This window comes from Anarrhichthys ocellatus, unplaced genomic scaffold (assembly GCF_004355925.1).
Source record: "Anarrhichthys ocellatus isolate YVR2014 unplaced genomic scaffold, GSC_Weel_1.0 scaffold50, whole genome shotgun sequence".
Lineage (NCBI taxonomy): Eukaryota > Metazoa > Chordata > Actinopteri > Perciformes > Anarhichadidae > Anarrhichthys > Anarrhichthys ocellatus.
The window spans coordinates 341,834-353,981 of record NW_022280080.1 but is presented as its reverse complement, the minus strand read 5'-3'; the positions used below and the strand labels follow the sequence as shown (position 1 = coordinate 353,981).

The 12,148-nt window shown below is 44.6% G+C and overlaps 2 protein-coding genes across 5 annotated transcripts in view; one reads left to right on the top strand and one right to left on the bottom strand.

Annotated features, from left to right (window-relative positions):
* wdr4 (WD repeat domain 4) overlaps positions 1 to 3,882 on the bottom strand; it is a 14,026-nt gene extending 10,144 nt beyond the window's left edge. Inside the window, exons 1-4 of the mRNA XM_031869954.1 lie at positions 3,554 to 3,882; positions 2,342 to 2,410; positions 1,933 to 2,079; positions 1,687 to 1,843 (exon numbers count right to left, since the gene is read on the bottom strand). Coding sequence (XP_031725814.1) covers positions 1,687 to 1,843; positions 1,933 to 2,079; positions 2,342 to 2,410; positions 3,554 to 3,636 — 456 coding nt within the window. The 5' untranslated portion in view covers positions 3,637 to 3,882. The remainder of the gene's footprint in view (positions 1 to 1,686; positions 1,844 to 1,932; positions 2,080 to 2,341; positions 2,411 to 3,553) is intronic.
* A 96-nt stretch (positions 3,883 to 3,978) lies between these two features.
* LOC116395813 (testis-specific gene A8 protein) overlaps positions 3,979 to 12,148 on the top strand; it is a 10,052-nt gene continuing 1,882 nt past the window's right edge. Inside the window, exons 1-5 of one of the 4 annotated variants that reach the window (XM_031869959.1) lie at positions 3,979 to 4,629; positions 5,509 to 5,614; positions 9,218 to 9,480; positions 9,523 to 9,991; positions 11,264 to 11,327. In XM_031869959.1, coding sequence (XP_031725819.1) covers positions 4,558 to 4,629; positions 5,509 to 5,614; positions 9,218 to 9,480; positions 9,523 to 9,991; positions 11,264 to 11,327 — 974 coding nt within the window. In that variant the 5' untranslated portion in view covers positions 3,979 to 4,557. Of the gene's footprint in view, positions 4,630 to 5,508; positions 5,615 to 9,217; positions 9,992 to 11,263; positions 11,328 to 12,148 lie in introns of all 4 variants that reach the window. The other 3 variants (XM_031869958.1, XM_031869957.1, XM_031869956.1) reach the window with 3 other exon arrangements.

Here is a 12,148-nt window from a genome sequence, read left to right as displayed (position 1 = left end):
AAGTGCAACAAACTAACATGAATACAATAAGTGCAACAAACTAACATAAATACAATAAGTGCAACAAACCAACATAAATACAATAAGTGGAACAAACTAGTATAAATACAATAAGTGCTAAGTGGAAGGCTCAGGGTAGTACTTCTTCATCATAGTAATGCAAATGTAAAAGAGGCGGAATACATTGGCTGAAATGAAATCTGGGAACCCACCCACTATTGCCCGACGAAGATTTCGGTTTTTTGGGGTTTGTTTAAAATTAGCTTGTAAAATGGCTACTTGTGAAATAATTCGGCCGTACATCCGTCTCTAAACTCCAATACCTGTCTCACATCTGAAGCTGCTAATATGACTGTAAACGAGCAGCGCATGGAAAAGAAAGTCTTGACCTGGATATCCACTGGCTCCACGAGAACCCCAGTAACACAGCCCGCTGCACCCAGAGGATATACCTGTCGTCAGACTGATAGTGATGGGTTCCAAAATTGGTGGGCCATAGGCTGTGTTACCCTCTTCAGTGATAGATAGTGACTTAACATGTATTTAAAAGAAAATCTTCAAGATTGCCACTTTAAGTAGCAATAACATCATGTTCTTTGAGAGGTACATGTTTTTTTATATTCTTTCTTGTAGTGCTGGTGGGACCCCGGGGCACCAGAGTTAAGGTTCTTGCTGTGGTTCTTGTGTTTGTTTAATGGCGTTCAAACTCGTACACATTTGATAGACCATGTCATTAACGTGTGAAGCCAGTCCGCCAGCGTATTTACAGGATGTCAAATGATGAACGCAGAGTAATGGAAAAAGATATGCTATATATGGTACAAGGTCTTTGCGGTTTTAAACATAATGAATTGAGGTAACAATTATTGTGCCTTTGTCCATACAGCAACATAAGATGGTAGCAAATATTATGCATCATATTCTTTTATTCAACACTTTGGACTTACCCGGACCTGGTGTCCAGTGTCGGGGCTAAATGTACTGAAACAAAACATATTGCTGAACCTTCTTTCAGTTGGGCATCTCCTTGTTTGCTTGTGGTTAAAGCAGATAAAATTCCTCGGTTTTGTACAGACTATCATAATCAAAATGACGCTTATCCAACGCCATGCATAGAAGACGGTGTTGATCAGGCTTAGTAAATTGATTCACTCAAAGGATATTGGCAAGTACCACAGTCTCAAAGAGCTGGAGAAGTCACTCCTTTTGAGTGATGACTTTAGGGTTGCGAACTCACCGGTGACCTTCATTCAAGTGTCTAGTGAATATGCTGAGTCTGGGCTGGACGGCTGTGCTGTGGACCTTGGTGAAGTATTGATATACAGAGATACCTCGGAAGGTCATATCTACTGCATCAGGAAGCTGTTTGATCGGCAGCGCATGTTTTTGAAATGTTCTTATTTTTATAGGAATTATTATTCTAATAAATAGTTTACCAAAGTTGCCAGTTGCCAAAATACTACCTCAGTCCCAAGCAAGAGGATTGGGTCTCTCTTTGAATCTTGTGCTCAGCACAGAAGTCACACAGCACAGCAGCTCCTAAACCGGGGAGGAACCTCACTTTTTGTATCCCGTATATATTTGAATGTGAATCTTTAAACACCTGCAAACATTGAGACATTTTGTAATGAGTTCTCCAGACTACAGCTGTGATAGTTTTGTCTGCCCAGCGTTGGTGTTCCTTACTACAGCTAGCAGCATAGACAGGTGGCCCATCTTCAGCTCGCCCTCTCTCTGCGGCTCCACCACTGAGAAGGAGTACACGTCTCCTGATTTGTCAGTCGCCAGCAGCTCGTCCTCTGCCTGGCTGAATATCAGGGAGGTACATCTCCTCACCACCCACCTGTGTAACACACAGACACGCACAGCAACTATTAACACATTGCATCCTGATCTGTACAGTACATGGATCTGCTGTGGATGAAGTCGTACCTGATGCTGATACACTGCCATGACGGCTCACAGTGAAACAGGACCAGTCTCTTGGTGTCATCGGTCAGCGCCACCAGCTTTCCAGATGAAGCCACGGCGAAGGCAAGGACTTTGTCACTTCCTGTTTCCTCTGAGGCACCGCCATCACTGCAGACGGCAGAGACAAGCAACAGCTGTTACAATACAATTCATGTTCCAAGTATATTCTATTCATCTTTCCTTGGATCTGTTCTCATTCCAAAAAACATAAAACATAATGGTGTTAAATAAGTTACTCTTTAATGTCTTCATTCCTTTTTTGTATGCATTTCTCTTCTTGCACGTGTCTTCCTATTTACTTATCTACAGTGAGGCATGTTTGGTATATGATGGTGGATGGTAGATCATATAGTCATGTGCTTGTTCTTACCTGCTGGTATCATCCTTCACATTCTTTGGCTTCTTCTCAGCAGTGCTGCAGTCAAACACAAACGATTCTCTGCAATAAAGTAGAAATTCAAATGAGTTCCTGCACAATGCCACTTTCATAATGACTTGTTATTTTCTCACCAATTTATCTAGTTTGAGTTCAACTGTCTCTTTAAATATCCCGTTGGTGTAGAGTTAGTCCCTGGCTTCTATTAAAATATCTCCTTCACTCACCACAAGGGGACGTAACACACTATGGTTTGTGTTATTATTGCTTAATTGCTTTATTTAATAATTATTCATTTTAAATTGTGTATCAGCAGTTACTAATAATTCAATTATGAATCATAAACCCGTATTATTGTAGAAAGGTGAAGAAAATTGATGCTTCAGCCATTATTATACTATTACTATACTTATTATATTTTGTCTTCTGACAGAGAAGAAATGCAAAGCTACAAACACCGACTATAGAGAAGACTATTGGAGAAGCTGAAACCAGTCAGAGAACCCAAAATAATGAAATGCTTCAACACAAATCAATAGATTGTTTCAGTACTAAATCAGATAATTCATGATTTCAATGGATCATTTGTAAACTATTGTATTGAGATGCTGGTTCTTGCACAGCTACTTGTGTTTAGACACAATTTCATGTTTGAGAAAAACTGGTTTCTTTGAATGAGTAAACATGATTAGATGTCTACTTAGGATACTGAAGAGGTATTGTTTTACATTGATACTCAAGTCCTTCAGAGGAGTCTTCAACCCACACCAGCAGTCTACACAAGTCATCTTCCTCAGCTTGACTGACACTGAAGAAGTAGTCACAGTCTGATCACAGTGCTGCTGCAGCAGGAGGATACCAGCGCTCTCCTTGCATTGACAACACTTTGTGGATGAAGACAGCACCACACAAGGTGGTGGGCATGATGCTGAGATAAAGGCCAACCTGTGTCACACAGATAACACATCTTCACACACATGTCCAAACGCATGTGCACTGTGATGAACCTCGACATCTCTCCGTGCAAAGACGGTCAGCTGGCTAACTCTGCGAGTCAGTACAGACAACCTGATCCACAGGCGAACTCTGCGAGTCAGTACAGACAACATGATCCACAGGCGAACTCTGCGAGTCAGTACAGACAACATGATCCACAGGCGAACAACATCAACACATAACGACACTGATGATTAGAGGGATTCAAACCTGGCCTGTTTGCTGTCAATTGCTACGAGTTTCTTGTCGCAGGCGAAAATAAACCACTCTCCACAGAAGCCAACGGCAGTCATGGTTGTTGTGTGTGTATCACGCGACGGTAGCCCACGCGGGGAACTGTATTTTGTCGCGCGCTAATTGCGTCACAAACCACACGACTCACGCCCCCTCGAAAAAGTACAGAATGTACACATGAGATGCACGAGAGCGTCAACGTGCGTGTTGGTGGTGATGAGAGGGTTCCTCATAGAACAGACATATAGACCCCCATAGACTGTATGAAACCATTACAGTACACGAGGAGGAGGACGTGTGTTGCTTAAAGTACACGAGGAGGAGGACGTGTATTGCTTAAAGTACACGAGGAGGAGGACGTGTATTGCTTAAAGTACACGAGGAGGAGGACGTGTATTGCTGAAAGTACACGAGGAGGAGGACGTGTATTGCTTAAGCTGCCACCGTTCACACTAAACGCTCCTTTTAGTGCGAAAAGTGAGCCGCAGACCACACACAGCTTTACGGCACAGCGTCTGCATTCACGTTATAACGTTAGTTAGTAGCAGCATTAGCATTACACACAGGTTCACCACAGACTGTCACAAGAAACACACAAGCTGACAAAGGACGACACATGGGGCTCGGAGGGGGCGTGGCTCCCTTCACGCGTTAGCGTTACATAAAAGACGGTTTCGTGTGTTACATAAAGGACCGGTCCATGTCCACGCTGCTGTGAGCTGCTTCTAGAGACCCGACCAGCTGAACGCACGAACAGAACCGCGGTATCTCTCGACAGGGGACCAGGTAACCGGTCCTCTCATTCGTTGATAGTAGTTCGGTCTCCTCACTGCAGGCTGGGACAAGGTCAGACACTTGACCACCGCCGGTTAGATTGCGGTTCTGTTTCTTGCACGGTGCTGATAGAACTCGCTGTCGTTGCACGTTGAAGGTATTTTGACGTGGTAACGGTCATTGTTGTCTTGATTAATTTGTACTTGATGTGCAGCACAGGCAGGCTGTACGGAAAGATGGCGGCTTTGCTGAGGATGGGACGACTGAGCAGTGTCAAGGTAATCCATTTGTAACGTGAACCACTTCACTGTATTCGGTCGTTCCCGTGCCGTGCTCGGTCAGCGGAGTGCGGTGCCGTGAACCGGGTTATCGGCGCTTTCTCCGGGTCTGCTAGTGTCCGTGGAGCTGTTAGCTGATCCAGAACCAGCTTCTTCAGTCCCTCAAGCTAGCAACGGACTCTGCTCAATGCGTGCTGCTTTAAATGCGTGTCTTTCTTAATGAATTATGCAACTATAAGCACACGGTTGAGCTATCTATTGTAGGCTGTTGGTTGTCTAACTGCACGCCTCAGTGGGGAAGCTTTCCAGGACGCAGGCCCAGCAGCTGGTCGCTGCTCAGGAATGTCCGTGAGCACGCTGGGTCCTGGCTTCAGATGCTACTGCTCTTGTTTCCTCTGAAGAGTCTCATTTGTGTCTCGACTGGATTTAAGGCTTTTAAATCACTTGCACCACACTTGGCGATCAGTGGGACGTTATTACAAACTACTTTATTTACGTTGTGGTGGAGATCCCAACTTCTCAAAGGGTAGAAATGTGTCTGGATTCTGTGGAAGCGTTGATACACAAGACATACAATAGATGTTTCACTTGGTGTAAACATCACATAGCCGACTGTTGCATCCATTAAGAGCTGATGCATCACACAGCCTGGAATCAAATGTATTTATTACAATCTTGAAACTACTAAAATGAAAAATAAGTAAAGGTTGTGGACTATAAAACCTCACTAATACAATGTGGTGTCAGTGACTTAGAGATGACAGCCTAATCCGCTAGTTCATATTTGAGTGAGACTTTTAGCGAGTCCTGCTCACTTAAACTGTGCTCCTTTTTCAAGGTAAGAAAAGAGCTGAATCTAATGTGGTGTGTGTGTCTCAGTGTTTGCGGGCTGAGAGCTGGATTACTCCGAGTAGAGCACCTGCAGCTGCGGCCCTCAGCACAAAATCCGGAGGTTCCAAGAAGCCGTCAAAAAAGAACAACTCAGGTAGGTTTCAGAGAGTCGCTGCTGTCACATGAGGCAGAGCTTTAATCGCATAATGCAGTCAGACCGACATACATCACATGACAGCAAACAGGTCAAATTATGTTATTACTGAGTAGTCTATCTAGTGGACTAATAACATATGGGTTGTCCTGGCGTTGGTGGAGATATGATGTTCGTTTACTGTCAGCCGACTGCATTACGCAACAGTTTTCGAGATTGGACCCACATATACTCCACTACATTATTTATTTTTTCCAAATAAATGAGTTGTGAATATTCTGCAGAAACTCGTATACTGTGTATAAGATGTCACCCATTGATTTGTGGTCTGCCGTTCTGAAGCCCAGAGTTCAGCATTTTGTCTGAACTGGAGAGGGTGGATAAGACGACTGCTGAATAAGACGTTTGATGTCTTTCATGAAGTGAAAACACTGTGAAAGGGTTTAAGTTGTAAGAACAAAACACGGACAACACCTCGGTAGAGACCTGTCAGTCACTGTGTAGCCCCGCCCTAAAGCATCCCCTGCTTTATGGTCTGTGTGACTCTAAATGGACCATAAGTTACTAAATGAACATCATGCTGTATTGAAGAAGACTTGAAACTAGAGATTGAGACCATAAACTCATGTTTACAATGTTTACTGAGGTAATAAATCAAGAGAGAAGTAGAGTCATGTTCTCATAGACTTCTACAGGGGTAACCAGGGATACTGCACCGGTGGGTAAAAGCATCATTCTCCTCACTCAAACACCTTGGTCATACACTGCACCAGTCTGCAGTGTATGACCGAGGTGTCTACGCAGCTACGGGGCAGAAAGCAGCCGTCCCAGGATTCCTAGCAGAGCCACGCTCCAAAGCTGACATGACGGGGAGTTAACTGATACAGATGTTTCATGTTCGAGGGGATCGCAGGCTTTTTAATTATAGAACTGAAGGAGATTATGGATCAAGGCCATTAACAGGGTAGATTTGGGTCCCGGTGATCCTAAAGGCATTGAGTCTGTGCAGTGTCCACATTACATTAGCTGTCTAAGTAATGAGTAAGTCATATAATATTGGTTTGGTTCAGTAGGTCACAGCCTAACTAACGGACCAGCTACATTAGGGAGACAGTGAGTGAGATTACTGGCCGTGGCACGTTAGCGGCACTCGTTCGGCAGTTCGGAAGCTACCGAGCTGAGCAGCACCACAGTGACAATCCATGGACTCCGTGTGTTAGGACTGGCCCAACAGTAGAGGCTGCTGCCCCTGAATGCATTTAGTTCTATTTGTAGACAAGAACCTTGTCTATAGCACTGTCACAGCAGCAGCAGTACTGAGTCATGCACCACAGATCAATAGAGATGAACTGATCAACAAACGGGTGACAGGCCCACAATCTATGGAAATAGAAATTAGCGACCATGTCTCAAAACTTTGAAGTGATGTCAGATTTTGTTACGGCTCTAAATGGTTGCCGCGACTATACGCGAGGGAAACTCACTCCGTCCACTTTGAAAGGAACCATCTTGACCGTAAGTGGGGCAGCTGCTTCTCCTCCCCTGTTGCCACCTGAAAGCTATCGTTAGCCAACATGCTCTTGCAGGGGGCGACTGTGGTTCAGTGGTAGAGCAGGGCTGTCCTTCCATCAGAGGGTCGCTGGTTCGATCCCTGGTTAGTCCATGTCCATGTGTCCTTGGACACTTAACCCCAATTTGCCAGACCACGAATAGGCTGTTCCTGTGGTGTATGATTGGGTGTGATTGTTAGTTAGATTCCCACCTTGCATGGTAGCCCTGTCATCAGTGTGTGAATGGGTGAATGATGACATGTAGTGTTAGAGAGCTTTGAGTGGTCGGAAGACTAGAAAAGAGAAATACAAGCACAGTCTAGCATTTGTATTGCAATCGTACATATGTGCAATATTCTATTGATCTTTGGCGTTATGTTTCCGACTGAGGGCTAACCGCTAGCAAACAACAACACGCTTACGTTAGCGAACTATTTAATGCTCATCTGCTCGACTTATGCCAAACTAACGTCAGACTTTGCAGAGACGGGGTGATGACGTGATTAGCATTAAATTGATTATATGTAACCTAACTCTCTCACCGGACGACGTAACAATGTTGTCATTGCTTGAGCAGTGCAGAAAACGTCTTGGACAGCAGGAAATGAAGATTGTTTTCATTGTGACATCAACATGCCAAAGGGCTGTGTGACTAATTGTACTAATAACGAGACCTAAAGAGTCCAAGTCTCCAGTTTTGTATTATATACCAGTTGGCAGTGGCCATTTGGAGGGAGAGGGGGCAACTTAAACTCTGAGAGGAGTGTGAACCAAGCCAGACCCTGGTCCCCCAAGCCAAATCCCACCATGTCTGATCTACCCATTTCATAACTGCTCATGATAATAAACAAACTAATGCGTCATATGGTAATGGTATATGTTGGTCTGCTGGGGTCTAGTGCAAGTTTAAGGCACTTCTGCACTGGCTTAACTTTTCAGACCCAAAGGTTGCCGCACGCTGAACCCATGTGACTGATGACAACATTGTCCAGTATGAAGCTGGGTTGTAGCCGTTATGTTTGACAGTTTGGGGCACTGTTGGGAACAATGTTTTGGGAAAGTTAAGAATGCATAACATGCAGCAGCTGATTGGTTATGGCTGCAGTGTAAGAGAGCTCTTGAGTAATGTTGCTATTGGAACCAGCTGCATTTGCAGGATTTCAGCATATATTGCAGATTTGTATGGATGTGTTTTTACAGGTTATGAGGTTGACAACATTGAGATTAGATTACCGATTTCCTCTGGACGGTCTCTGTTGTCTCAAAGAATGTGTTTAATTAGTACTGAAGCTAGGGAGTAAACAACATGCATGCACATTCCTGTATAATGACAAACTATCAATCTAACAGTCTAGTTGGACCCAAGAACAAAAGGACACAAAGGGCATGGCTCTTTTTCACTATCTGGTCTAAAGTACAGAATCCGGTCTGCCTTCCACATGATGATCCCAGCCGCTTCCACACAGTCGGGCACACATCTTCTTACCCAAGCACTGGGATCGTATTGGTCCTCTGTATCAGAAGATTCCCAAAGTCCAGGTGCCTCTATTGGGACTGTAAAGGCGGATTTCTCTTCGAACACCAATGAGGATATAGAGTTGCATTGACTCCTTTTTAACTGCGATTCAGCAATTTATGCACACGTTTCATTTTTTTCTGACACTTTTATTATTATTTTCCCTTCTGGCTTTCCTTCCACAGGGTTTGAAGATGACTTACCTTTCTCACTGTCAGCAGACCATTGTTGCATTTAGGTCCTTCTGATTATAATGTGCTCCTTTTTATCTCAATATAAGCTGCTGTAGTCGAGCTTACAGTTGTTCTTTTCTATCAAGAGTCTTCATGAAGCTTTTTTACAATATGTTTTCTGTATCCCTTAACTCACAGGCTTCTTGTTTTGCACTTTATTTTCCTGTAAACTGGTAACGGATTCCACCTTCTGGTATATCAATGACTCTTCTGTTTAGAATGTTGGACATTTTGTCATTCAACTATATACATATGTTTAAAACAATAATGCATCTTGTCTTTTTGCCCTCCTTCTTTGTCCTAGACAAAGACCAGGTTAAAACATACTTTGATGTAGAGAAACTTGTCCAGCACAAGTCATATGAGTTTCCCAAGAAAGGATCATCAGCAGCCGCTGCAGCAGCAGCAGAAGCTGCAGCTAGACCAGCAGAGCCCACGCCCTCTGCTGCTGCACCCGAGACTGTGGCAACCACCCCTGTGGTAGAAGCGCTCTCTGAAACTGCCTCAGCAGTTGAAGCCACACCTGTTATTGAGGCTGTACCAGTGGTTGCTGAAGCAGTACCAGTGGTTGAAGCTGTGGCTGAAGTGGTTGCTGAAGCTGTACCAGTGGTTGAAGCTGTGGCTGAAGTGGTTGCTGAAGCTGTACCAGTGGTTGAAGCTGTAGCATCTGTTGCTGCAGCTCTAGCAGTGGAAGCTGCTGCAGCTGAAACTGCTGCCCCAGTTAGTGAAGCTCCGGTTGAAGCTGCTCCAGCAGAACCGGTTGTCGAACCTGCTGCTGAAGTTCCTGTCAAAGCTGCTCCTGAAGCCCCTGCTGCAGAAGCTGCACCAGTTGTGGAAGCTGCCGCTGAAGCTGAAGCTGCTCCTGCTGAAGCCCCCGTAGAAGCTGAAGCTGCTCCTGCTGAAGCCCCCGTAGAAGCTGAAGCTGCTCCTGCTGAGGCGGCTGCTGAGGCTGCAGCTGAAGTTTCTGCCCCTGTGGAGAGCACCGAGGAGCTGGTGGACCCTGCTCCAGTGGTAGCTGAAGCTGCAGGAGAGGAGCTGCAGGCGGACGCCCCAGCTGAACCAGTTGAACCATTTGAGGGTACACACTACAACCGCCCCCTCCCCCACAATCCTTCTCTTTTCCTCTGTGGACTCTCCAGTCTACCAGCATCATTTGAATCACCTTTTCTATGAATATCCAGTAGTCGTTTGTGATGAGCGTAAGGATAAACCGTAAAGATACCTGACATCACAAACACTTCTTTTGTTCTAGCCTTGCACAGGTTGCTCCTTATAGTCCCTCAGTGTTTCTCAGTGTTACTCAGTGATCCATTCCAGCCCATAAACCTGAAACAATGTCTTCCCTTCTTCATACCCCACATGGCTGGGTCACCTTTCACGTAGATGTAGTTAAACTCACTGTCTTATGTGTTTGTGCTGCTTCAGCCATCCTGCATATGACTCATCTCTTAACTGCACAGCTGTTTGGCATGGTTCATTTCAGTAGACCTTTGTTGTTCACTTACTAATGTCTGCCTGCTCACTGCACTCATTTCTCTAGAACATCTCTTCACCTTCCTGCATAAGTCCCTGTGATCTGCTCTTCCCACCTTCTACTCATACAGATGTTCTATGTGGTTTTAAGATCCCCACTTTCATTTCCAGTCTTCCTTAAAAAGATCTTCAATGTGAAAGAAGATAACTTCCAGCACCGTGCAGCTCCCAGTGTTGTGTTCTGGTTGTATGGAGCTGTTCTGCTTGACTTTGTATCGGTGATTGTTGAACACAAAGGTAATGTTAAAGGTGTTTCCAGAGGTGAAGGAGAAGGCTGCAGCTGTCACCTTATTTATTTAAACTTCTCTCCTCCTTCGTCCCTTACACTTCTCACACTTATTGGGGAGTCTCGTGGTAAAATGAATGTAATCAATCCCTACATGTGTGATCCTATTGGTGGGTGTATTTTGTTAATGCGTGATATGTAAACCTTCTTTGGTGGTAAAAGCCCCGTGGTTGCTGTGTGTGGAGCAAACGTGTTCTTTGAGTTCACTGTTGAGAGGTTTTGTTTGATTGTTGGCGACCTTTACCTTCCAGTAGCTCTGTGAATGTGTTGCCTAGCATGACCTATCACACCTCTTAACCTGTCGACTGACTCTTACACCTTCTCTCCTGTCTGACCCTGGACGTGGCTCCTCTGTCTACCACTTCCCGGTGCTGTTCTGTGCATGAGCGTTACAGTTAACATCAGACTGGTTGTTTAGTATTACTTGTTCGAGCCAAATGGACTGATATCCAAACGCATGAAGTTGGTTTATGAGTATTTTTCTGTGACGAGAAATGAGTTTGATGTATTTTGTCTTTCTGTGACCTTCAGCTCAAATGGACCCAATCCAGAAGCTCTTCTTGGACTCCATACGCGAGTACTCTACAAAGAGCCAGTAAGTCTCAATAACCCCACCCAGCAGCCTTACGCGGCACTAACCTGCTAACCTGGACGTAGCCGAGGTTTAAACTGTAGCTGCAGGCTCAGCTGAACAGCAGCTAGACTGCGGTGGAAGTTACGTAATGTTTGGCCCACACAGGTGATTCACATTAATGCTGCATGCTCAGAATTTGGAAAACTAATAAAGGACATTTGCTTCACCTGTCAGATGTTCAGTTCCGCTGATTTAAATCACAGCTGAGGAGACGGTGTGTGCTTCACTGTCCATAGTGTCATGTAATGACTATGATAATGTACAGCAGCTGACTTTCAGCAATGAGAGGAGAGTAAGTGGAAGAAAAGAGGATGTGGCCCAGATATCTGCTGGCTACACTGGAAGCCCCAAAATATTGTCTCTCCCAGAGGCTATGTCATCGTCAGACTGACAGTCGCTGGGTTTGAAGCTTGTACAAAGCTTATTCCCTCTCTGGTAACAGTTTAAATTCAATGTTTAAAGCTTTCTAACTCCTCGGGAAAGCTGGCGCAGAAGAACGCCACTGCTGTTGCCAACATGTGCTTGATGACATCAGCCGTGAGAGGGCCTATATGTCCTGCTTCAGATACACATGTCCTCAAGCCCAAATAAGGGAAATGATTCTTACAGGTTAGATTAGAGCTCAGCTTTTGCTCCAGAAGTTTAGTCTGAAAAACAAGAGGAATGATGGACAGCAATGCAAGTTTTCAAAACTCGCCTAGCTTGTGCAGCTCACATTCATTTATTTATATGTATGTATGTATATATGTGTATATGTATATGTGTATATATATATATATATA